Source organism: Phodopus roborovskii, unplaced genomic scaffold, assembly GCF_943737965.1.
Source record: "Phodopus roborovskii unplaced genomic scaffold, PHOROB, whole genome shotgun sequence".
In the NCBI taxonomy this organism is placed as follows: domain Eukaryota; kingdom Metazoa; phylum Chordata; class Mammalia; order Rodentia; family Cricetidae; genus Phodopus; species Phodopus roborovskii.
Window position 1 is genome coordinate 455,421 of NW_026126525.1, and position 27,350 is coordinate 482,770.

General features: G+C 42.4%; 1 protein-coding gene across 11 annotated transcripts in view; it reads right to left on the reverse strand.

Moving 5' to 3' along the window:
* The window catches only part of Brdt (bromodomain testis associated), a 56,064-nt gene extending 31,523 nt beyond the window's left edge, over positions 1-24,541 (reverse strand). For 2 of the 11 annotated variants that reach the window (XM_051198254.1, XM_051198253.1), the window contains exons 1-7: positions 24,352-24,539; positions 9,996-10,132; positions 9,166-9,405; positions 6,800-6,937; positions 5,503-5,617; positions 4,539-4,717; positions 3,162-3,512 (exon numbers count right to left, since the gene is read on the reverse strand). In XM_051198254.1, coding sequence (XP_051054211.1) covers positions 3,162-3,512; positions 4,539-4,717; positions 5,503-5,617; positions 6,800-6,937; positions 9,166-9,354 — 972 coding nt within the window. In that variant the 5' untranslated portion in view covers positions 9,355-9,405; positions 9,996-10,132; positions 24,352-24,539. Of the gene's footprint in view, positions 1-3,161; positions 3,513-4,538; positions 4,718-5,502; positions 5,618-6,799; positions 6,938-9,165; positions 9,421-9,995; positions 10,133-14,274; positions 14,335-22,728; positions 22,817-23,217; positions 23,291-24,351 lie in introns of those variants that run through there. The other 9 variants (XM_051198252.1, XM_051198248.1, XM_051198243.1 and 6 more) reach the window with 9 other exon arrangements.
* Positions 24,542-27,350: the final 2,809 nt, after the last annotated feature.

Genomic DNA, 27,350 nt, shown 5'->3' on the forward strand with positions numbered 1-27,350 from the left:
GGAGGGTTTTTTTGTTTTGTTGTTTTTTTAATTAGGGAAAGGGATCATAAAAAGGGGTACAGGAGCAGAGGGAGAGAGGAGAGGGGGGGAGGGGAGAGGAAGATGGGAGGTAGGCAGGGCCCTTTTAAAGGGATTGTTGTGAATGTGCACAGCTGCATGGCTGCAGCAGAGGGTGTGTCCTGTCAGAACCCCAAGGACAGGCAGTACAGATGCCTGAATTAATAATAACAAACACTAGAAGGTAATGGAATATAATATGTCACAGGAAAGGAAAGAGGGAATAAAGGGGTGAGAAACAGAAGTCATGGAGTGGTACAGGGGTGCAAGCAAAGTATAGTGATGGCTATGTCTGAAAATGTCAGAGCCAACTTGATGCACAAGTGTGTAAACTTAGCTCTTGGGAGGTAGAATCAGGAGGATCATCATCAGTTCAAGGTCCTTCTCAGTTATACAAGTTTGAAGTCAGCCTGGGTTACACAAAACCCTGTTTCAACAAACCAATGAACAAAGGAAAGAGTCACAGGAACCATTTCTTCATATGCTAACCAGAAAGCAAACACATGGAAAGAGGGAAGGAGGGAGGGTGTTTACCTTTAAAAACCCAAATATCAAACATAGTGCTATTTATCAAACTTTACACTTGGAAAAGAAATCAATGAATGTTTACATGCAAAGAGAACAAAGAAGCATTCAAGGCAAAATGGACGGGAAAACAGTGTTTCCAGACTGTCTAGGCTGGGAAGCTTTATAGTAAGAAAGCAATGAAAAGATGTTAAAAGCAATCAGGAGAGTAACAGACAAGGGTTACAGGTTAAGGCAGCTGCAGAAGAGGGTGGTATGTAGAGTAGACATTACAGACAGAAAAAACCAGAAAGGAAATCCTACACACCATTGATCAAAATGTGTGCATTATTGGATAACTCACAGCCCAATGAATAGGTGAATTACTCAAGGCTCATTTGAAATCAAAGAACTCAAGGTCAGGTGTAGTGGCACATCCTGTAGGTCTACCCCTCTCCCCCACCCCATTCACCAGGCTGAGGAGGTGGATCATGAGCCAGCCTGGGGCAGAAAATGAAAATTAAGATGTAGCCCTGGCTGTCGTTGTAGACCAGGCTGGTTTTGAACTCATAGAAATCTGCCTGCCTCCACCTCCTGAATATTAGGATTGAAAGTGTGCACCACCATGCCTTGTTAATTTTCTTTTAAAACTTTATGTATATAGGTGTCTTCCTTGCATGAATGTCAGTATATCACGTGGTGATATTTTATGATTTAACAAATAAAGCTTGCCTGAAGATCAGAGAAGCAAAGCAGCCGGCCACTAGCTCTTACTTCTACCTCAGACTGAATGGGCAGTCCTGTCTCCATCCTCAGACCGACTGCCTAGACTTTAATGAACTCCTGTCTCCTGCCTTATAGTCCTCTCTCCACCCAGCCATATCCCTTCTTGTCTCTGCCTCCTTAGTGCTGGGATTAAAGGCTTGTCATTCCAAGTACAGGGATCACCTTTGTGTGAACTGTTTCTCTTATACTGGATCAATTTCATGTAGCCCAGGATAGTCTTGAGCTAACAGATCCATCTGCCTCTGTCTTGCAAGTGCTGGGATTAAAGATGTGCATCACCACTGCTTGGCCTCTATGGCTAACTAGTGTGGCTGCTTTGCACTCTGATCTAAAGCTTTATTTGTTAGACCATAAACAAAATATCACCACAATACCATGTGCATGTTTGGTGTTCAAGGAGGCCAGAAGAAGGCACTGGACTGCAATTAAAGACAGCTGAAAGCCACTATATGGGAGCAGTAAGTGCCTTTAACAAGTGAGCCATCTCTCCCTCCCTGAGAATGTTGTTTTCTACCAATCACATCAGTGACAACTGAGAATGAGTTAAGAGATGAATTAAAGTCACCATCACCTGTTCCTGAAGCCCTCTAACAGCCTTCTAACTGGTGTGTACACAGCTACTGGAGACGTAAGGTCATGAATTATGTTTAATGGGTGTTTTTCTTTGAGTCCCCATAGTGGGCTTTCTTAAGACCCAGGTTTCCTTCACATTCTCCACATACACAAGTTCTTACAGAGACACTGTTTTGAATTGTTTTATCTCCTGGCATTTCTGCAAGTTACTTACTTTCTCCACTTGAAATACCCTATAGCTACAAACTCCTGTTTATCTCCACATGTGGCTATTTAAGATAGCACTCTTTCTTTTTTTCCTTCCTTCCTTCCTTCCTTCCTTCTTTCCTTTTTCAAGACAAGGTTTTTGTTTTGTTTTTGTTTGTTTGTTTGTTTGTTTTTTGTGTAGCCTTGGCTGTCCTGGAACTTACTCTGTGGACCAGGCTGGCCTCAAACTCACAGAGATCCACCTGCCTCTACCTCCAGAGTGCTGGGATTAAAGACATGCACCACTACCGCCTGACCAGATAGTACTCTTTAATCTCTGGGTCTGAGTTTGCTTATGTGAGAAAGAAAAAAAATGTACTATTTTAAGACATAACTGTTAAAAACTTATGACATGGATCCTCAGACTTAAAAAAGGTTAATTTCTAGTACAAGATGGAAAAATCAGAAGCTGGCTAGAGGGAGGAAGATAAATTATGTACAAAGGAATGACAAGTTGCTTGATAGCAGATAGATACCAGAATGTTCTCCAAGTGTTGAGAGGAAATGACTGTCGTTCTGAATTCTATATTCAATTAAAGAATCATTCATTATTCTTTTATATATAAACTGAATTTGATATCTATGAATCTTTAAAGAGTGACTACTGAATTTGAATGTCAACAGAACAAATTCAGAAGGGGACAGCAGAATACAAGAAATGAGGGCAAACACAAAGTTTAGTAGCATGTTAACAAACTTTACTATATTGATAAAAATGATGGAACAAAACTGTGCTTTAGAAGAGAACCAGGGCTGAGAAGATGCTGTCAAGACTGAGGCCCTAGTTCCATCTCCACTGGCCTGTCAAGTGGATATGTTTACAAAAAATAAAATGTATTTAAAACGTCCCAATGATCCACTTCAGGTGCTAGAATTCTGGTGATGTAATTTTCTTCACAATTTTCTGGACATTAGATTAGCTTTCTTTGCAATGATGAAGAAATTTATAATCAAGAAAAGAAAAGCAAGCTCTTCCCACTCAGGCAGTATGTTACCTTGATAGTGCCGAGGTCCATGGGGTTTTTGACAATGTCATAGTAGTTGTGGAGTCCCAAAGCATCAGCGTCCACAGGGTTATAGAAGGGCCATGCATATGGCAAATGTTTCTTTGCAAGCATTTCTTTAAGAATCTCACTGCAGTACTTTAATTGCTCAGTTACTTTGACTGTTTTTAAAACTCTGTGTTGCTGCTGAGAGTCTGGCAAAACATTCTTCAGTGTATATTCTTTTCCTGGCATATTCACAGGCTTTGAGTCTCTGAGTGTTGGAGGAGACTTGCTACTTGTTTTAACTATGGAAGTGGTAGGAGTTGTTGTGTCTGCTCTCCTCTTCACACCCTTTGTGATCTGAAGAACAGTTCAACAAGAAGTGACCCTTAAGGAGGTACCATCCATTGATAAAACAAAAGAAACATTACTGACACCAAGTTTCTATGAGAGGCTTTTCACAAAGTTCTGTCAGTCCATGAATTAATATTAGTCAAGTTTAATTCCCTTTTTATAGACAGAACAAATAGCTCTGATGCTCCCCTCCCACAACCCAAAGAACAATCTTGCACAAATCTTAAAGATAGATGAAAGATGGAAAAATCAAAGGATAGTTACAGCAATAATGTCTCTGAGTACATGAAATTAGCTGAGATATACAATTTTAAAGCACAAACTAATCACACACACACACACACACACACACACACACACACACACACACACACATATATGTGTGTGTGTGCCAGATATGGTGGCATGGCACACAATTTTGGTAGGCTTGAGGCACAGAGTGAGGATTCCAGGATAAAAGGGTCCACTAATAATGAGATCTTGCCTCAAAACAAAAAACGATGTACAGTTTTAATTGCTAACATTAAAAGAAAAACAAAAGAACACCAATGCAACCATGGATAACTCATTCTTCTTGTTTTTGAGAGGGCTTTCTCTGAAGCTCAGGCTGCCCTCAAACTTACAATGTATTGGGACTGCTCTCCAGTTTGTGACCCCTGCCTTAATCTTTCTAATGTTAGCACTATAGGACTATACCTGGGTCCAAGCACACAGCTTCTGGTAGCAATATTATCAAGATACTAAAATGGTTCAAATTCTACTTAAGAAATCTCTAAAACTTGGTTAATACTAGGTCTTTGTCCACAACATGCCCAGCACCCACATCAGGCTCAAAACTGCTTGTGACTCCAGCTTCAGGGGTTTTACACCTCTTCTATCCTCCAAGATAACCCATACACATGTGATTTATATTCCTAGGCATATATACACACATACACACACTCACACTTCTCTCTCTCTCTCTCTCTCTCTCTCTCTCTCTCTCTCTCTCTCTCTCTCTCTCACACACACACACACACACACACAACTTACTTGAACCACAGTCTGTGAGTCAGAGGTTGGGAGAGCTTCCTGTATCATGTTTAAGGGAGAGAGGGCAATCTCGGGAAATCCAGAAGGAATCTCTTGCTGCTTAAAAACATTTTCTGCCACTTTGGCTTTGGAGAGTATTTGATCCTTAGCAGAGGAAGACGGAGTCTGTTGTTGAGTATCTAGGAAGTGTAAACCAGAGTCAAACACCTGATAAGTACACAACACCATTTCCTACTTCCTACTCTACTCTAATTCAGTTGGCAAAATAAGTAAGCCCAGCACACTGGTGCTGACAATCTGGTCCTAATTGGTCCAAGATGCTGAAATCCAAGAGATCAAAGTCCTTAAAGCTGAAAACCCCCAAACATCAAAATCTCTAAAATTTAATTTTGGAAAAGTTAAATTGAAGCCAGGTGGGTGGCACACCCCTTTAATCTCAGCACTCAGGAAGGCAGAGGTGGGTGGATCTCTGTGAGTTCGAGGCCAGCCTGGTCTACAGAATGAGTTCCAAGACAGCCAGGGCTACACAGAGAAAACCTGTCTTGAGAAACAACAAAAACAAACAAACAAAAAAACAAAACAAACAAACAAAAAAACCGGTAAGGTAGACAGCTCAATCAGTAAAATATTTTCAATTAGAGGGGAGAGAAACAGAATCTTAAACCCAATAGCATTTCAATCTTAGCTACAGTCCTTTTGACAGTCTGTGTCCTCTTATTCACAAATCACACAGAACAAGAACCACTGAGAATAGTAAATAGATAAATATATCATGTGACATGAAACATGGCTACACTTTTGCATGACAGCCAGCCTTGTAATTAAGGTGGAGGAGTCTGTTTAAATGCTGTTCCAAAAGAATTGTATATAAAAGGACTTCCACACACATCTATGTCCCTTGAAGGAACTTGTTTTTACTTGTTTGGTGCAAACACATGTAGACACGCACACACTCTGGTCTCACCTTTTTTCACTCTCTCTTTTCCGCCCACGGCTTGCTCTTCCTGTGGCATTTGAGATAATTTCTGCAGAAATAACTTCTCTAGGGCTTGGGCCATAAGAACAATGTCATCTCCAGGCTAGAAAACACGTTGAAGATATGCTGAGACACACTGGGTGACTGCGGCACCACCTTTCCTCACAGAAAGGTGCCACCGCACTCAGACAGGACTTATCTCCTTTATTTACAACACAGTGGAGCAGAAAAGTGCTTAAATTCTAGCACATCTTGTCTTTTAAAAAGGATCAGAGTGATTTTTCTGAATGTCACAGAAATGCAATCTAAGCAATCCAGCAATACAAAAAGGTGTTAGCAATTTGCTCCTCTGGTGCAAAACATTTCATAGTCTGAGGCCACTCAACTCCTGCCCATGTACACTGGGCTCTCCATGCCTCACTGCTGAAGAAAACAGCAATCACAAAGTAAATTTAAAGAGCAGCAGCCGCCCGACACTGAAAACGCCTGACGGATGCCCTGGAAAGATGACTACTCCACTTTGATGGGCTCAGTCCTCAGCACTACAAAGGACATAATGTAGTCTGCTACTTAGGCACTGGGCAGGAAATTTAAGAAAGATTGTATTAAATGTGTCACCAGGTTATCACTCATAATTAAAACAAGAGGACCACAGAGAGCCAGACCAAGACAGGGCTCACACTGTACCTAAGTGCCCTTAAATTCACAAAATCCTCCTGCCTCACTGGGTTATAAGTGAGTTACCAGTCTAATTTTTGATATTTTTTAAGCATAGAGCATTTCAGCTATCCAGGCAAAAATACAGTCAATGGGCTAAGAAAAATTAAGCAAATAGACTGAAATATGAAAATTATGAAATCCAATGAGAAACAATATGCAAATTCAAATTGGGGTCAGTGAGGGGGCAAAACACTTGCCTTATAAGCCTAATGACCCTAGTTCCAACCCATAACCCATAGAAGGAGAGAACCAACTCCTGAAAGCTGTCCCCTGGCCTCTACCCAAGCTCACACACTTATAGGAAAGAAACAAATATTAGAAAACAGCACACCTAATAAAAACACACAAGCCGAGCATGAGGGTACATGCCTATAACCTGAGTGCTCTAGAGGCTGAGGCAGGAAAGACCTGGAGGGCAGCTCCCACTGCACATGGAAACTGCCCCTCTTCTCCAAAACAACATATCAACTGTTCCTAATCAGGAGTGGAATCTGAAATCATAACACTTATAATACATTTTTGTATATATAACAGCAAATAGGCAGTGTAATATAAGTTTACATACCTTGTTGTATAAATAACAGTTTGAAAACATTGTATTGAAATCTTCTATGCATTCAGAAGCCTTCAAATAATACTTATTTTCCAACCGCTTCTTAATTGTATTTAAATCCATTGGGGTTTTTATGATGGTATAATAGTCCTACAGGTTTGAAGAAGTTATGAGAATGAGGCTGGGGGTGTAGTTCAGTGGTAGACAGCTCATATAACATGCACAAGACCCTGGGTTCCATCCTCAGCACCACAATAAATTAATAATAGTAATAATAAACAGACTGGAGGTGTAGCTCAGTAGCAGATGTACTTGTTTAGTATGCTTAAGGCCTTGGGTTCAGTGTGGTACAACCACACATAACAACTATTGATTAACCATTCATGAACTGTAAACTTCTAACTAAGGAGTACATATGGTTACCTTTTGTTAGAGGCACAACCTGAAGGCCAGAGCCTTCACTGGTGACAACTGGAGCTAGTTGTCAGTGTCACTTTCCAGAGTAAAGGAAAGGTCTCTCAAGGCTGACACAGCCCGTGATCATAAGGTGGCTCAGAGGGTAAATGTGCTTGCCACACTCAGCTCAACCAGGACCTGCATGGTGGCAGCGACAACTGACTCCCAAAGTTGTCCGTGGTTTATGTACATGCTCATATTCAAACAAATAATGGAAAAAATTAAGAGACTGGCAAAGACAAGATTTAAAACATTTATTATTGGGAAAAATGTAGAAAGAAGAGAAGAGAATTTATGGAATCTGACAGGTTCAGAGGAAAGTTCTGTTCCCTGACTCAGTGACTGCGCCCTAGGTAGCTCTGGTACTACATGATTAAAAACTTCAAGTGAAACCTAAAGATGAATGTGATATGTGACATGAGTAAGAGTGCTAAGCAGTGTAAGGAAGCCTTCTCAGAGGTGGTGAAGTGGCACTTACTCTTAACCAGAAAGCTGCCATGGCATGCTATGGCAAGCTTTACACTGTTATTAAACACTGTTAAAATAAGAATGCCAACGTTCAAAACATTAATTTTCAGTTTGGAAGTAGGAGAGAACACTCAGGACAGTCTTCAGGGGTGTTAAATAATCAAGTGTCTAATTATGTATATTTTATAATATTAAAGATTGAGTTAAAAATTTTATGTGTATGGGTGCTTTGCCTGCATGTATATCTGTGGAACACATGTGTATCTGATGCCAGTGGAGACCAGAAGGGGGCATTGCATCCCTGTCATTCCCACCAGTTCTCACTAGATCCCTGGAACTGGAGTTACAGACAGTGAATGCCACCATGTGGATGATGGGAATTGAATCCAGGTCCTCTGGATGAGCAGTCATTTCTCTTAGTGGCTGAGCCATCTCTCCAGCCCCAAATAATCTTTTCTTATAGTTGTAGAATTTTTCTCTTTAAAATTGAAAATACCCAAACAAACAAACAATGAGACTAACAGGGTATGTACTAGGGAGATGGCTTGGTAAAAGCACTAGTTTTGAAAACCCGATGGTCTGAGCTTGATCCCCAGGAACCACACCAAAACAAAACAAAACAAAAACAAAACAAAAAAACAAAAAACAAACAAACAAACAAACAAAAAAACCAGCTGTGATGGTGCACATCTGTAATCACAGAACTCCTGTGGTGAGGTGGGAGGCAGGGCAGGGCAGGGCAGGGCAGGGCAGGGCAGGGCAGGGCAGGGCTATGCCAGCTAACCTGGCATGTATAGTACAGCAGCAAAAAGTTGGACATTGTCTTCTAACCTATGAGCGTCCATGCTTTTCAATACAGTCTTTAAGACTTTAAAATTGCTTCCTCCAAAGCTTATCTCTGAAGGGAAATTATCAACCTGGACTTCCCAGCATTCTCTGAGAAGGGCTTTAAACAGGGTTAGAATTTCTATCCTAAAAAATTTTGTAGCTGCTTCTAAGACAGCACCCTCCATGATCCCTTCCATTCCATTGCTTTACAAGAGACCCTGTGCAGTTGGGTGGGTAGGGTGGGGATCTGATGCCTGCAGGCAAAGTGAATTTGGCTGTTGCATCTTGTTGATAGTTCTCCTATATTTCAAATACATATTCCTACTTGGGTACTTAAGGCAAAAATATAGGCTGCATATAAAAACCTTATTGTTATCTTAATGTTAGGTTTGCTCCATTCTGATCCATTTTGCTTTAGGACTCACCTGAGCTCTGAGCCAGTGAGATGGCTCAGCAGGTGAAAGTGCTCACCCTATGGGTCTGACAACCTGAGTTCAATCCCTGGAACCCAGGGTAGGAGAGAACTGATGCTCCCAAGTTGTTGTCCTCTGATCTCCACATGCATCTTGAAATGTAAACACACACACACACACACATACACACTTAACATGTCATAAAATGCTTACAGGCAACTTCAGTTTTACAGCATCCACAGGCTGTTGGAAAGGCCACGAGAAACTATGCTTCCACAGAGCCTTCAGGACAACTTTCTGTAGAAACTGCAGCTGATTGGTCAGGCGCCCATTTTTCTTAGCATTTATGTATTCTGGTGGAGGGGGGTTAACAATTGCTGTCTGTCGACTTGGCAGAGACATTATCGACTGCTTCAGATCCTGGGATTCTAACGTTGCCTATAAGTACGTGTCCTGAAAAATACAAAACTGAGTACTTTAAAAACTGCTGTTTGTAAGAGTCCAGAGGATTTATTCAAGAGAAAGAGTGGCTTTTGTTATATTGTTTTCTGGATTTTGGAGTCAGGATCTCACTTTGTTTCTGAGCTTGGAGCTCACTACATAGACCACCACCATGCCTGGCTTTGTGTTGCTTCTACTGTTATTGTTTTGGGGCAGGGTCTCATGTCTTATTTTGTATGTAGTCCAGGACAGCCTCAGACAAGACTTTCCTGCTTGGCCTCCTGAGTGTTAGGGTCTCAGGCACAACAATCACAGGCAGCTAAGTTACTCTATTTCAAAACACATTTTAGTTGTTTAAATGTATGATTACAAATATCCAGGCATGGTGGCGCACACCTTTAGTCCTAGCACTAAGGAGGCAGAAGCAGGTGGATCTCTGTAAGCTCAAGGTCAGCCTGGTCTACAGAGGAAGTTCTAGGCCAGCCAAGGCTACACAGTGAAATCCTGTCTCAAAAACAAAAATATCCCGTCCTCTAAAACCCCCCACCTCATCTTAGGCCAGGAACAAAAGAACAAATGACAAATTTTTAACAAATACTAACCTCTTTATGCAAATAGTATACATTGTTTCATTATGTATGTTTTAGTCTTAGATGGTTTAAATTATTTCCACACTTCACAGAATTTCTGTTCTTCAAAAATACAAATTGAGGTCTTAGCAGGAAAAGTCTACAAATTCCTAATAAAAAGAAGCAGCAGGAGTATTAGAGGACCACTGGGGAATAGACACCCTGTGGTTGTCCACTGAATGTGGGGGAAATAGGAGTGTTAAAGGGACCATTGGGGAATAGACATAATGCAATTGTTCACTGAATGTAGGGGAAAGTGCAAAGGGTTTTTGGCTAGCCCTCCCCCAAATTTTCTCACTAATTTAAATAAAGTCATTTATTTAAAATTCCAATTTATCAACACTCGTAAGTTGTCATTTGGCCTTTGCATGCATACTTGTACACATACATGAAATAACTAGGTCTAAAACCAATGTTTTGTCCATCAAGATGGCTTAGTAGATAAATACACTTGCTGGCAAGCTTGATGACATGAATTTGATCCTTGAGTTCCACACTATGGGACAGAACTGACTCTTGACACTTGTCCTCTGATCCCCATTTATGCTCTGTGGCACAAGCACACACAGAGACACAAATAAACCCAATTCATAGGGCCTGGGAGCATAACTCAGTGGCAATACATGGGCTTAGTCAGGACAAGGTCCTGGTCCAATCCTCAACACCAACAACAGTAAGAACTAAAACAAAATAAAGTGGAAAACAAATGCATTAGGAATAAAAATGCCTAGTGTTTTGATGCAGCTCTTTGGCACACACTGTTATATCTGAGATGCCTGGACCACATTATCACTACATACAGAAATAGAGTATGGATGCTAGGAATGTGCACACAGTTCCTCATGTAAGTAAGCAAAATGACAAGTGGCTAATTGTTCACTTCTAGACCTGTTAAAACTAAGCCAGGAGCCACATGCATGAAATCAATGATGGTTTGCCACTGCTGCCTTGTGATTACATACCCTTATTTTACTTGTGGTGAAATCCACCTTAGCTATTTTAAATCCTTAGTTCCATAGTTCCATATTATTGCATATATTCAGGCTTTTCTGTAACCAGTCTCCAATATGTATTTATTTTACAAAAATCAAATCCTACATCCATTAAACAACCCCCACTCCACCAATTCTTGTCTTCCCCCACCCTTGGCATCTACTACTCCTATTTCTGTCATTATTTTGGAAACAAGGTCTTTCTCTACATTCAGCAGAGCTTTGAACTGATGCTCCTGCCTTGGTTTCTTCAGTAGCCATGGTTATGGCCTGCAGCACCAGACCTAATGCTAATGCTCACTCTTGTTTCTATGACACAGCACTCTCGACATATGTGGAACCACAGCATTCACTCTATTTTTATAGTTACATTTATGTGTGTGTGTGGGGGGGTGTGATGTGTGTGTGTGTGATGTGGTGTGTGATGTGTGTGTATGTGTGGTATGTGAGTATGGTGTGTGGTGTGTGTGTGTGGGGTGTGATGTGTGTGTATGTGTGGTATGTGAGTATGGTGTGTGGTGTGTGTGTGTGTGGGGTGTGGTGTGTGATGTATGGTATGTGGTGTATGTGTTGTATATGTGGGGGTGTGGTGTGTGATGTGTGTGTGTGTGTGTATGTGCGCACATGTGGAAGTCATCATTTCTCTCCTACCATGTGAGTCCCAGGGATCAAACTCAAGTTTGCTTGGCAGCAAACACATTTACCTGAGGAGCCACCTTTCAGGGACATTACACTTATAAATTACACTTACAAACTAGGTTTATTTTACCTAGTTGAAAATCCTCAAGGTTCGTCCATGTTTACAGAATATGTCAGATTTTCTTTCCCTCAATCTCCTTTGAAATAGGGGTCCTGCCACTTGCTCAGCTATGTTCATAGCAGCATTATTCATAATAGCCAGAAATTGAAAACAACCTAGGGGCCTCTCAACCAAAGATGTGGTACTTTTACACAATGGAGTACTAATCAGCTCTAAAAAACAATGACCTCATGAAAATTTCAGACAAATGGATGGAACTAGGAAAAATCACTCTGAGCAAGGTAACCCAGACCCCAAAAGACAAACATGGAATGTACTCATTCATAAGTGGATATTAGGAGTACAGTACAGGATAACCAACCTACAATCCACATCGCCAAAGAGACTAGATAACAAGGAGGGCCCAAAGAGGGATGCATGGTTGTCCCTGGAAGGGGAAATAGATCTCCTGGGTAAACTGGGGGCAGGGGTGCTGAGGTTGTGGGGAGGTGAACTGAAGGAAGCAGACTGGGCCTGCTGGGTATGGGAGGTGGATTGGGGGCAGGACTGAGGGGGAGAATCATAAGACTCTTGATGGGGGGCATTTCAGGATTAGGGAGAAACCTGGTGCCAGGGAAATCCCCAGGAATATACATCGATGATACCAACTAAGACTCAGAGCACAATAGTGGAGAGGGTGTCTGAACTGGCCATCTACTGTGATTGGACTGGTGACTACACTAATTGTCATCAGAGAGCCTTTATCCAGTAACTGATGGAAGCAGATGCAGAGATCCACAGCCAAGCACTGGGCAGCACTCCCGGAGTCCTGCTGAAGAAAGAGGGATTGTAATAGCTGGGGTGATCAAGGTCATGATAGAGGAACCCACAGAGTCAGCTGATCTGAGCACACGGGAGCTCATGGACTAACAGTTAGGGAGCCACCTTGGGACCGAACTCTGCATGTGTGTGACAGTTGTGTAGCTTGGTAACTTTTTAAGGCTCCTAGCAGTGAGATCAGGACATCTTTCCCATGCTGAATTACCTAGCCCAGCCTTGATGCAGGGGGAGGAGCTAGGTCCTACCTCAACTTGATGTGTCATGTTTTGTGCAAGCCCATGGGAGGCCTACCCCTTTCTGAATGGATATGGAGGAGTGGATGGGGAAGAGAGGGTAGACGGAAGTCAGGGGAGGGAAAGGGAGGAGAGGAGCAAACTGAGGTCATTGGTGTGTGCTAGCTTCCCCCATTCCCACACACTTTTTGTGGAGTTCAAACTGAGCTACATGTGACTCCAGTCTCAGTTTCCTTCCTTTTAAAATTTGCATTTATATTTTTTATTATTTATATTCAGGTGTGTATTTGAGTATGTAGACAAATGTGCAGGTGTCCTCAGAGGCCCTCAGAAAAGGGCAAGAAGGCATGGTTGATTAGCCATTTGACAAGGGGGCTTGGAATTGAACTCTGGAAGTGTAGCAAGAACCAAGAACTGTTTTTTGTTGTTTTTGTTTTTTGAGACAGCATTTCTCTATATAGCTCTGGCTGTTTTAGAACCCACTCTGTATACCAGAACTGTGTTAATCCCAGCACTCAGGCAGAACTCTTAACAGTGTGTGCCACCACCGCCTAGCTAAGAACTTTTTACTATTAAACCATCTTTCTAACCACTTCCTTCTTTCCTTTTAAAGCTGAGGGACATTCCTTTTTAGGTACTGAATTTTGTTTACTTCCACCAGCATCAAACAGGTCACTTTCACCTTTTGGAGAATATACACAGCGCTCAATGAACACACAAGTATTGTAAGACTTGTTCCGTGTCTTCCTTTTTAAAGAAATTTTGGTTATGTATAACCAGAGTACAGTAGCAGGACTGCTAGATTACATGGCAATTGTCTTTTCTTTCTAGAGTATGAGAATCAGCTTTTGTTTCTGAAGTTCCCTTCTATTCCTAATGTATAGCCAAGATAGATGACCACCACATTGAAATGAAATAATTTGAAGTCATTATCAATCTCACAGTTTACCCCGACTCACAATTTTACTTCTTGTGTGTTATATGTAACATTTAAAGCCTGGCATAGACACAGCATTATGTCCTATGTATTATACTTCATTTGGCTTTTTCACCATTATGTTTATAAAGTCTATTCAGGTGTTGTTTGCTTATTTACACCGATGTACACTGATTTCTGTAGTAGAAATGTTCTAGTCTTTCCTTCTTTAGTTTTCTGGAAGCAGGGCCTCACTGTGTAGATTAGGCCATTCTAAAACTTGCAGGAAACTTTCTGCCTTGGCATTCCAAGTATAGAAATTATAGTATGTACCATCACACCTAATCTTATTTGTTTTATTTGAAACTTTAGGGTTGTTTGACACTGCTGTTAAAAGATGTGAGGTAGGTGTGTGTGTGTGTGTGTGTGTGTGTGTTTATGCCATGTATAAGCCCAGATGTGAAGTTCCTGAATCATATGCAGCAATTCAACCTATAAGATACCACCTGCTTTCCAAAACATGCTAATCAACCTGCAGCCACTTCATCTCTGTGTAAGCCTCTGGTCCTGCTGCCACATTAGCCATCTGTAAGTAGACAAGAGGCTAAAGTGTGATGCTAATTGTTATTTCTCTGATTTTCCATGATATGAAGCCCTTTTATGTTTACTGGTAACATGTGCAATGCCCGTTTAGCACATCAGAGGCATTGTGACTATTTCTACTAGGTGTCTTTAACCATCTTCATATATTTTGAGCATAAAACCTTTGTTAACGTACTGCAAATATCTTCTCCCAGGCTGTGGCTTACTTACATAGTGTCCTCTTGAGTTTTGAGATGAGATCTCATGTAGCCCAACCTAACCACATGAAAATGAGTATGATCTAGAACTCTTGATCCTACTGCTTCTGCCTCCCAAGCACTTGGACTGTGGTGGGGAGGGCTTGGGCCTTATGCATCCCAGCTTACCTCAGACTTACTATATGGTCTAGGATGATTTGCAATTCCTAACAATTTCGCTTCTACCTCCCAGTTGTCAGTTTTTTTTTTTTTTTTTTTTTTTTTTTTTTGAGACAGGGTCTTATTATATAGCCCCAAAGGGTCTCAAACTCAGGGGGAGCCTCTGCTTCCCAAGTACTGAGATTACAGGTGTGAAGCACTCTGCCATCTTAATGGTGTCTGTAGAGGAATAGGAGGGCCTGTTTGTGAAGTACAATCATCTACACATCTATACAAGGTGAATATTAGCAGTCTCTTGGAGGAAGTAACTCTTTTGAAAGTGTTATCAGTTACGTCTTAAAGTATCAATGAGAAGAAAGCCTAGACAACCAGCTTTAAAAGTTATTTATTATTGTATGAGCATATGCATGGCTGCACGTGTGTACTGTAGCATGCATGTGCAGGTGAGAGGGGAACCTGGAGTCAGTTCTCTCTTTCCATCATGGGGGTTCTGGAAATATAAGCCTGTTTGATAGAAGGTGCCTTTACCTGCTGAACCATCTCATCAACCCCAAAGTTCTTATACATAATACATTTACTTTAAAAGTCCTTTTGTCAACTTCTATTGAAAAAAAAATCTATCTCTATCTCCTTAATCTATGTATGAAGGGTTGGAGGCCAGGTTCAGTACAAGAGTGCTTGATTTGTATGTGGGGTCCCATTGCTCTCTAGCAATACAGACACTCACAATCCCAAATTGGTTGATGATTAATATGGTTCTGTAAGTGATCACACCTCCAAGTGCCTAATATCTGGCTAAATGTTGCTAGTGGCTATACATTAGATAGTGCAGACACAAGACATTTATTATCAGAAACTACAGAGAGGGCTTAATGGTTAAGAGCTTTGTGCTGCTTTTCCAGGATCCTTGTTCAGTTCCTGGTCCTGGCATCAGGTAACTCACAACATAACCTCTGGCTCCAGCATCCAACATCCTCTTTTGGACTCGGTGGGTGCCTGCACCCATGTTACACACACACACACACACACACACACGCACGCACGCGGGTAAAACATAAAATGACTTTAAAGCATCATTAAAAGAGAGAAATTGAAGGGACTGAAGAGACAGCTCAGTCAGTAAAGTCACTCAAAAGCTGACAGTGGTGGAGGGACCCTGCTTGAATCTTAGTGTTGGGGAGGTGATAACAGGAGGATTTAGGGCCCTCTGCACACTTGCTCTAGCCTAATTGGTGAGCCAATGACAGATCCTGTCTCAAGGTGGAAAAAGTGTGTAAGAATGACACCCAAGGTTGTCCTCTGGCTTCTGTGGTGATAGATTATTTATGATTTATTAAAGCTTGCCTGAAGATCAGAGAAGCAATGTAGCCAAGCCTCTTACCTCTACCTCAGCTCAGACCAAAAAGGGTGAACATCAAACTGCTCCCAACTTCATTGCTCCTCAGATTCACCCAGACTGCTATGCTCTCCTCAACGTGGCTACAGACTCACTCACTCTAGGACTGAATATGCCTCTACTTTCTATACCTCTCAAATCATGGGATTAAAGGTGTGAGCTCTGATTCACTCTCTGGTAGCACAGGGTGGTCTTGGACTGAGAGATCCGTCTGCCTTTCTCCTGAGTCCTGGGACTAAAGGTATGTTCCTGGCTTCTATGGCTAATTAGTATGGCTGCTTTGCCATTTTGATCTCTAGTGGTTTTAATAAATCATAAGCAATATATCACCACAGGCCTCCACATACATGAGGAGACAGTCACTCAATACACATGTGCACACTCACACTCATGCACAGAGGAAAACACAGATGTCTAGCAATGCTGTATAGTAGTAACAAGCCTGCTATTGACCGCCAATGTTTCCCACAGCACGTTCTTCTTTCCTTCTTATTACAGCCTGTACCAAACACTTCTTCAAACATATATTTCTGTAATTTTCTCCTTATACTTAATGTGTGCTTATTCCCATTGTCTCGTTTTTCAGCTTAAACCCTGCTGTGAGTAAACTCAACACTTTCTCATTTTTATCTCAGATGCTACAAAGCCAGGCTACCAATCTCAGTTGATTCAATACATTTGCTGACACAGGTTTGAGGCCAGGCAGTGCTCTGTGCTCAGAAAGCAGTGAACAAGATAGCAACAACTTAATGTCAATAGCACAGGGAAGATTTGTTTTTGGCAGCAAATACCAACTACAATAAAGGAAAGAGTAGTAAAGTGCAGTCTGGGACTGCTACTGAGAAGGCATTTGAGCTACAAGGTGCCTACAAAGATGCAGGGATAATTCTCTCTAGGAGGAACAGTATGTGGGAAGGCCCTTGGGTGGAAACAGGCTTGGTATGCTCCAAGGAAGCATAGAAGTAAAGAGACAGAGACAGACGAGAGAGAGAGAGAGACAGAGAGACAGAGAGAGAGAGAGAGACAGAGAGAGAAGGAGGAAAAGTGAGAAGTATGAAGAAAGACAGTTTTTAAAAAGAAAATAAAAGGCAGGAGTAGCTAGTCCATAGGGTGCTTCGCAATGGTGAATGAGAGTCTGAACTTTATTGTCTGGTGCAGTGAGCAGAGAGCAGCTGTAGAGAAAGTGCTCCAGGAGGATTTTCCCTAACCAGTCTAGGAAGACACAGATGAAAACCTAGTCCATGGCCAGTTGGTCCCACCCCCTTCCTTCTCCCTAGCCTCACTTTTACCGGAGAAAGGGGAGAAAGGTACTTAATCCTTTAGTCAAGTGCTGACAGCCAAAGACTCAATGCCTTCTGCAGCTCCTTTCCCTCACCACATCCTGGAGATCTCCTCAGCAAATCCTTTACTATGTGCACCAGAACAAACCTTCATTTTAACCCCTCTCACTACTACTACAGTCCTAGTCTCAATAATCATCACTGTGTGTGTGTCACAGGCTCTAACCTGTCCCCACTACGTCTAGAACTGCCACATTCTTCTTCATTTCTTTGCTGTGTCTCCTGAGCCTTTGCAGTGAGGCCTCAAGTGCTCTTGCCCCAGATACAGTCATAGTGACATTTTAAAAGGCATCAGACCCTGCTTTCCACTACCCTACTTTGCATTCATCGGTTTAGATTGAGTGTCTAATGCAGAAATCTATCTAACAAGTGCTCCAAAATCTGAAGTCTTAAGCATTGATCTGACACCATCCCCTGAAAATTCTGTACCAGCTTTTATGTAACAGATTATGAAAAAATACAGGCATGCTATATAAATACCAATATAATACAACATATATTTGTACAAATACAAAAGTATAAATACAAAACACTACTAGGAGGTGTGGCCTTGTCGAAGGAAGTGTGTCACTGTGGGGGCGGGCTGGGAAGGGGAAATAGAATAGTCATGTGTGGAGAGTGGGAGGAGAGGGTAGGAGCAGGGAGGGAGAGGAGCACAAGGCGGGGAGATAGCAGTCAGGAGGGACAGCTAAAACTAGGGGCCGTTGGAAGAGTTGTTTGGAGATGTAATACAGCAAAAGTTTCTTAAAGTTGGCAAGACCTGTACAATTCTCAGCCAGATGAGGTCCTAGCGCCAAGAGGGGAAGTAGACATCCCTAACCCACCTGCAAAATTTCAGTAAAACTCAAGCCACTCTAAGGGAGGATCCACGCTCAGCAGTAGATGACTAACACAAAACAAACTCAATAGTACTTTTAGAGGTTTGTAGCTCATAACTCTTTAGGCAAAACCTTGATTTTTTTGCTTGTATTTTACGGTTTATGATTTTTATGGGTCGTCTGTGTGTGCAAATATGTGTGTTTCAGCATCTGTGTGTTTCTTGTGCTTTTCTTTGGCTTCCTTCCTCCCACCTCCGGTTGTTTGTTTTGCCCTTTCTGGTTTATTTTTATTTAATCTTTTATTATAGTTATAATATTATTATTATATGTTTTCTAATGAAAGTGAGAAAGAAAGGTGTGGATTTGGGTGGGTGAGGAAATGGGGAGGATCTGGGAGGAGTTTAGGGAGGGGAAGCTGTAATCAGAATATATGGCATGAAAAAATCTATTTTCAATATAAATAAATAAATAAATAAAAATTAAAATAACCTGCTCAGGAAACCTAGCCTGAGAAATTAGACCATAAAGGCAGGAAAGAAGGAAGGGAGTGAGGGAGGAAGAGAGAGAGAAGAGAAAGAAGAAAGAAAAGTCATCCATCCAAATTGAAAATCAAGATGTTAAATTTTCACTGCATATGTCTTTTTTTTAAGAAGAAAAAAATCTTAAAGGCTCTATCTAAAAGCTATCTGAGCTAATAATAAATTCAGTAAAGTTGTAAGACAAAGTTGGAAGGCAAAGGCAGTAGAACTCACTCAAGTATAATGAGATGGTATATAAACCATTTTAAATAATAATTTAAAATAACCATACAAAGAAAAGCAGCTCAGAAAGTAGAGCAGGGGCTGGAGCTCGGTGGTACAGCACAGGATTAACATGTGCCAGGCTCTGGGCCAAATCCCACCTCCAAATCCACTATCGCCACAATGAAATTAAGGAAATGGTGCTATTTATAATAGCATTTAAAAAATATATATATTTAACTATATGTCTATGTGTTGTCTATGTGTGAATGCAACTACCCCAGGGGTCAGCAGTGCCTCCCTGATGTTCCTGGAGCTGGGGTTGCAATCCCCAAGAAGAGCCATGTGTACTGTTAACTACCGAACCACCTCTGCAGACCCTACAATAGCATTTTTTTTTTTTTTTTTTTTTAAGGCTGGGAATCTAGCTCAGTGGCAGAGTGCTTGCCTAGCAGTGCAAATATGATAAAATCCTTCAGAAGGAAAGACATAAAAAGCTGTTTGTTAGAATTTAGAGGAAATACGGCCAGACGAAATTGGAAGAGACAGAGCTTGTGAGATGGCTTAGCCATCCAGGCACTTGATGCCACACTGACCACCTGTGTTTTATCCTTGGGACCCATGTGGTGGAAGCAGAGAACTGACTACTGCCAGTTGTATTCTGACCTCCATCTTGGTGGTGGCATGGGGGCTACCCAAGAAACAAACAAATATCTAACTAAATAAATTCAACTTAAAACTTACAAAACAACAAAGAGAATCTTTGAGAGACACTGAACAGGGTTTAGTTCCCAGCACCCACATGTCAGCTCTCAACCATCTATAATTCCAGTCCAAGGGACACTATGCCAATGAGAACACTGCATGCATGTAATACACAGACATACATGCAGGCAAAACACCACACATAAAATAATTTTTTTAATTGAATAGACAAACAAATGGAAAGATGTACCATCATCCCATGTTCATAGACTGGACCAAGTACGTTGTTTAAATATCCATAAAGTTCCTTTTTTCTTTCCCTGGGATCAAGCACTGGAGAATAGCACAGCCACAGCTAAGATTGAGGGAATTTTCTGGCAAAAAGAAGGAGCTGAGGGACTGAGGATACTGCTCTTACAAAGGAACTGGATTCCATTCTCAGCACCCACATGATACTTCACCATTACCCATACTCCAGTTCCAGGGGATCTGACACTTCTTCTAGCTCCTGTGGGCACAACGCCATGTACTGTACAGACACACATGCAGGCAAAACACATATACATATAAAATAAGGAGCATTTGAAACAGCTGGTTCATCAGACCAAGCTGCATACAGCTGAAGTGACAGGTGGCACAGTGTCCAGACTCTGAACATCAGAGCTGTCTGTAAATATTTGCCTGCATGCTCACTAGTCTTAACCAGACTCAGGGGAAATAATAATAATAATAATAATAATAATAATAATAATAATAATAAAGAACCCAAAATCCGTTTCAAGAACTTCTAAGGACAAGAAGTAAAAGGTCCTGGAAAGCCATGTGCCACAGACCCCTCTAATACTAGGAGACTAAGAAGTCACAGTGGAAAGAATGCCACAGTGATAAAACACAAAACTGGCTGGGGGAAATGCTCCTATTTCACAAGTGGGGTACAGGTTCAATGCAATCTCTAGTGAAAACTCCAGTAACAGAAATGTCTTTTATGCTTCCTTCACTCATAGAAACAATTCTAACATAAATATAAACTACAAAAGATGACAAATGGTCAAGGCAATGTAAGAACAAGAGAACAAAGCCAGCTTCTACCTGTCACAAAGCCATAGTAAGTGAAACAGTGTGCTCCTGTCATAAAGAGCAGTACAGGAGCCTGGCTAGAATGCCTGGAATCTATCCAACACTCCAGCAGACTCTGGAGGCTCAGGAATTCATCCTTCATTACTCACTGGATTCAAGGCCAGACTGGGCTACATTACATTCACTGTTCTGCACAGGACCTGTGTTTGATTCCTAGCACCCCTCCCAGGCATCTCACAGCCTCCTGAAGCTCTTAACTCGGAGATACCTGATGGCTCCATGGGCACCTGCACATGTATGCACATACTCACATGTAGACAAACATTAAACATACGCATATATACTTAACTAACATTAACCCCATTAGTTTACACTATGTTGTAAGCTTGTGATCCCAGCACTGGGGAGGAGGCAAGAGGATCAGGGGTTCAAGGTCATCCTCAGCTACACAGTAAGTTTAAGATCAGAGTAGATTATACAGCCCCTGTCTCAAACAGACAGAATTCTATCTGATGTTTTTTGTTTGTTTTTGAGACAGAGTTTCTCTGTGTAGCTTTGTAGATCAGGCTGTCCTAGAACACATAGATCCACTTGCCTCTGCCTCCCAAGTGCTGGGATCAAAGGCATATGCCACCACCACCCAGCCCATCTCTAGCTGATGGTTTTAAGTTCTGATGTCTGCTTGCTACAGGTTATTCTGACATTTTAAAAGCAATAAAAAGCATAAAAACATATATTTCTGAGGAAGAGGGCCTTTGGAAATTTCAAAGTCATCCCTGATTATACACTTTGCTCTAAAATGCGCACACAGCTGAAAAAACTTCTCAGGATAAATCCAGGAAGGAAAAGTCCTCTACTGTGTGGAGGGATGAGGCAGAGATTTTCGCATTTCAAGCCAGCTAGTCAGGAAGCCAAGGCAAGGAATTCTGCTGTAGGTCAGGAATTAGCAGCCAGTATAGACAACACAGAAAAGTAAGACCCTGTCTCCCTTAAGGGAGGGTGGCTGAGGACGAAAGATACAGTGCAGTGGCAAAACATTGCCTAGTAAATATAAGGTTTGTTCCTAAGCTCTGGAAAAACAACAGAAAGCAATCAACTAAACAAAAACCCCAAACTACCCAATTTCTTGTTTGTTCCTTAATTTTTTTTTTTTTTTTTTTTTTTTTTTAAGATTGCCAACTATGGGGCTGGAGAGAGAGCTCAGAGATTAAGAGCACTGGCTGTTCTTCCAGAGGTCATGAGTTCGATTCCCAGTAACCACACAGTGGCTCACAACCATCTATACAGTCTGTTGCCCTCTTCTGGCCTGAGGGGGATACAAGCAAACAGAACACTGTATACATAACAAATAAATCTTAAAAAATAAAAAACCAACTATGATCTGCATGGTATTAACTGTGTTGCCCTGGATATAAGTCTCATGGAATTGAGCCTATGAAAGAATGAAAAATAATTTACTATATCTTAAGCTTTTATTTACATTAGTTTAATTTATTGGGGCTTTGAAGATGATAAAGAACGACTTTCTACCCATGTTAAATGGGCTTCAGGTGAATTTTATAGAACTTGTGCACATAGGGAACCAACACAGCCCAGAAAAATAAACTTGCAGCTGGCTCTAGGCTGATAGTCTCAGTCAGAGGCAGGGGAGCTCTGTCCTAAGTCCTGCATCCCCAAAGGGTAGCTTCTAGCATGTCAAACCTGCACTCAGTTTCCAGAGTCCAGGGAATGGAACAAACACATCCTTGGAGAAAGTAATTTCTCCAGAATGATATCCGGCTTCAGTTAGGACAAACAACATTCACCATGATACAGTCTCCACATCCAGTCTTCCAAGCAGTGTGAGGAAACTTCCTGTCTGATATCTCTTAAGTCTCCACAAGGTGTGTGGCCAAGGATAGCTATGCTAATTAAGACAGTGAGATTTCCCGATCAGTGTGGTGGTACACACCTTTAATTCCAGCACTGGAGAGGCAGAGGCAGGTAGATGTGTGTTCAAGGCCAACATGGTCTACAAACTGTCTTCTAGAACTGCCAGGGCTGTTCCACAGAGGAAACCCTGTAGCCAAAACAAAACAACAACAAAAGGATAAGGAAAAACTTTGTGAAACCTTAAAATTTCTGTCCAATGTGGTGGCATAGACCAGGATTCCCAGCACTAGGAGGCTGAAGGGGGAGGACCCCAGTTAGAGGCCAGTCTGGCCTACATAGCAGACCTGTCTCAAAACAAACTCCTTCCCTTCAAGACACAGTGATTAGAGCATTATGATATCAGTGTTTCTTCCTACCCAGCACACACTGACTCCAGTCCCTTCCTTGGGGTCTCAGCATTTGCTTGTGTACCTCATACAAAGCACCCCAGAATCTACATTGTTTGTATTGCCTGCTTCACACCTGACTTCTCCCACTCTCCTCACAACTCCCCTACACTAACACTCACCACATTCAGTAGTTAAGTCCAATAGACTCTTGCTGTATCTGACCTGACTAGACTTCTTGGCAGTGCCTTGCCACTAGACTATTATTGTGACACTCTTAAAGCTCTTATTTGGTTCCCAGGATACCATCTTCCAAATTCTATTTGTTCGTCTATTAAATATTTGTAAATCATTTACGAGGACGCCAAGCCCAATGTTAGAACTGAGGCTTGGGCACACTCCTTTGGGATCGTTGTGAATAGGTAATTATCATTTGACAAATATAATTAGAACTTTGACAGCGAGAGCGGGACATTAGGGGAATAGACAGACAAATGGGTGTACACTCACATACACACAAATTTCTTTAAAAACCCAAAAATCTTGCCAGGTGTTGTGGCAAACATCTGTAATGCCCAGTCCCGACTACCCACCAAAGCGATTGTTCACGGTTCCACCTTGCCCTCAGCATTTGCCTTCGAATCAGTCCTACATGGGAGCTACCATCATCTCTTTAACCCAACTTCCATATGCCCTTTAAGATCAAGTTGAGCTGTCTTTTGTGAGAAAACTCCCTCCTTCCTTTCTATCCACCTGCTCCTTCCCATTGACCCACAAGTACTCTGCCCATGCACAGGCCAGTGAACAGGGCACACCCACACCACAGCAGAGGGTTTGGTACATTCCAGGGACTCCGATGGGGAAGAAGACCGAATCAAGGACCAGGATTCCCCTATGTTCAAAGTCCACACACAGAATCAACACAACAAAGGCGCTCTATATAGCCCCCTGCCTTCCCCAGACTACAGTACAGAGAATGTCCCGACACTCCAACCCTGAAGGAAACCGTTATTCCCTGGACTTAGTGACAACCTCCTTCTAAACCCCGCGTAGGAAAGCTAAGTACTAGGAGTGGAAAGAAGAGGAGAAAGGGGTCCATTGGGACCACAAGTGCGCAGTTGGTCAAGGCCAAGGGCAGGCAGCTCCCAGCTCCCTGGACTGCAGGCAGGCACGCACTCGGTTGGGCCATGGCCTCCAACTGCCCTCCCTGCGGCCCAGCGCTCATGGGGGAGGGGGAGAGGGGAAAACCGTTATTCTCACTCAAAGGGCCGCCGGGGCCGCAGCCCTGGGTAGAACCTCTGCAGCAATGGTAGTACCTCTTAGGAAAGGGACCTTATCTGCTCGCCCTTCCGGTTTGCACTAGGTGAAGCAGTGCAGGGCAGTCGCTCCGGGCTCTCCACCGGTGGCCGCCAGCTCTCACCCCGATGGCGGCTGTCAGCAGCCAGCGACTGGCGCCTTTATGGGATTCAGCCGTGAGCAGCCTGCTGATTGGTCGGAGCTGGCCACGTGACTGTGCATGCGCCTCACACGCTGTGGAGGTGTGAGCCTGGCCTGTGGCAGCTGAGGCCTTGAAGGTAGGTTGTATAGGCTGGGTGTTTTCTCTCCAGACCGACCCACCCTAAGGAAGTTGTGGCCTTGCAAGTAGAGCCTGCTGTGAGGGATTTACTGTTTGCTTATTTGATGGGTTTAGGTTTTGCATTTATTATTTATTTAATTGGAGAAGGTCTTAGCCTGGGGTGACCTTGGACTGGTCCCCAGATGGGCTTAAAGGCGGGCATGTACTACTGCGCCCAGTTCCAAGGCCTTTGTTGTGCTTTGTTTTTCAAATGAAGTTGGTAGTGTTATGTTTTTATTCATTGGCGTGTGTACACGCTTGTCTGTGCAGAGCACAACCTCCGGGAGTCAGTTCTCAATTCTTTCTTGCAGATGGACCCTTATGAGCTCCCAACTTAGAGATCCATCTGCCTCTGTCTCCTGAACGCTGGGGTTAAAGGTGTGCCCCACCACTCCCGGCATGCGTACTGGTTTTAAAATGCCACTTACTATAGCTTCACAAAGTGATTTAGGATTTTGAGTTTTAGCAACTACCTCCTGATGGCTTGTGGACACTTTAAATGTACCTAAGCCTAATGATGTGTTAAGCGCAGTAGTTTTTTTTTGTTTTAAATCCAGTTGCAGTGTTTCCCTTTGTAGCTTTAAGACAAGGTCTCACTGAAATCTTGGCTGACCTTAAACTGGCTGTGTAGACCAGGCTACTGGAAGATCACAGATCTTCCTGCTTCTGCCTCCTGAATGCTGGGACTAAAGATGTGCACCTCAGGTCTGCCTCTGAATCAGTAGTCCTAGATACAGCAGGGAGAAAGGGGAGAGCAGAACAGCTGAGCAGCCTTGACTTGACGGGAAACACATCTGAGAGTCATTAACTGCTTAGGCAATGTGAGGTGAGTCCTCAAGACCACATATTCACAAGGAAGCAGCACAGCCCATTAAAAGCTGCAGATCCCCACCCAAGAAGCTGTCTTCTGGGAAGGCTCTTCCCTCCAGAGCACCGAAGATGATGGCCTACTTCAGACATAGAACTAGAAACCCCTCAATTTTCAAGTAAAACAAAGATCAAGAGTTAATTATTCAGAGCTGGGAGTGGTGGCACACCACCTTTAATCTCAGTACTCAGGATGCAGAGGCAGAGACAGGTAGATCTCTTGAGCTCGAGACTAGCCTGAGCTACAAGGTTAGTTCCAGGACAGCCTCACAAACCTCAGACACTTTAGGAAATTATAGAGAATGTCCCCTTAAAATTACTATAGCCTAGGCTTTCAGGTCCTTGAAAAGGCCTATGCCTTTGAACAGGAAGGATACCTATTGTCTGCCTGGTGTGGTGCTACATGTCTGTAATCCCAGCCTAGGCTACAAAAGGTGAGGTCCTGTCTCATATGGAGGGTGAACATGCACTAAGATGCCAAGATGGGAAGTGGACAGGAGCATCTGACTGAGTCTGATCATTTGGATTCCCAGGGGTTCAGAGCAACCCTTATCTCCAGAGTGAATATGGAAGCACAAACTCCAATGACTCCCTTGTTAATTTTTCTTCTTTCTTTTTCTCTTTGTTTCTTGTTTGTTTGTTTGAGATAGGGTCTGAGTGTTTGGCCCAGACTAGCCTTCAGCTCAAGCTCTTCCTTCCTCAGCCTCCTGAACACTGAGGACTACTTGGTGGGATCCTTAATTGCCATCTTAACTTCATGACTAACAATTCCTTGCCTCCCTTTGGTTAAATGATTTACCAGTATTTTCACATGTTAAAAACTCATTTGAGTGTTCATGTACACATGCGCATGTGTGTATGTTTCCAAACAAAGCAGTACAGATCACTGTAGCCTACCTGATATAACAAATTTCCATGTGTTTTCCTTTGTCATGCTCTCTACGAGTTCTCTTAAGAGAACAGTTTCCATAAAAGTTTAAACCATTGATGTTCTTCTGGGACCATTTCTCCACAAGCATCCTTCCCATTTTGGCTGTCAGGTTACTTAGTATTTTATTTTGTCGGAGAATTGCTCGGTTATTAGATTACTCCACTACTTAAAACCCATCAGTTGGACTATCAAGCTGGCTTAATAGGTAAAGGTGCTTGCTGCCATGCTGGAAGACCTGAGTTCCACTCCAGGGACTCAGGTACTTGAAATACACGCATACATACATGTAAAGAAAAAAAAAAACAAACAAACAAAACAAAAACCCTCACCCTCTTACCCAGACAGAACAAATTTGAACTCCTCCGTGAAGCCCCAAGTAGCTGAGACCCATCGTCTCTCTGACTGTGTGGCTCCTCACCTCACTCTCCTCAGCTCTACCTGCCTCTCCTGTAATGCAGTCACATCAAACATTCCCACCTTCAGGCTCCTTTTGGAGAGACTGCCCCCACAATGTCATCAGAAGGAGAGCACATACCACCTGGCTGGTCATTTTTGTTTGTTTTGTGTTGATATTGAGTCTCCTGTAGCCCAGGCTGGTCAGTCTCTGACTTATTATATAGTCAAGAATGACTTTGAACTTCTGATCATTCTAGTGGGAATTAATGCTCAGTTTTATGCACTGCTGGGGGGCTGGAGCCAGGGCTTCCTGCAAACTACACTCCACTAACTGAATTGCTCCCTCCTTCTGTTTGTTGTGTTTTCCCTCTGATGTTGACTCCACTAAGAACAACACTTTGCTTTTCTCTCTGCTGTATCCAGATGAGAATGAGTACATACTGGGGAAAACCAGGTTTGACTTCAAATCAATGCGATGCTAGGCAGGTCATACATTTTAGTTCAAA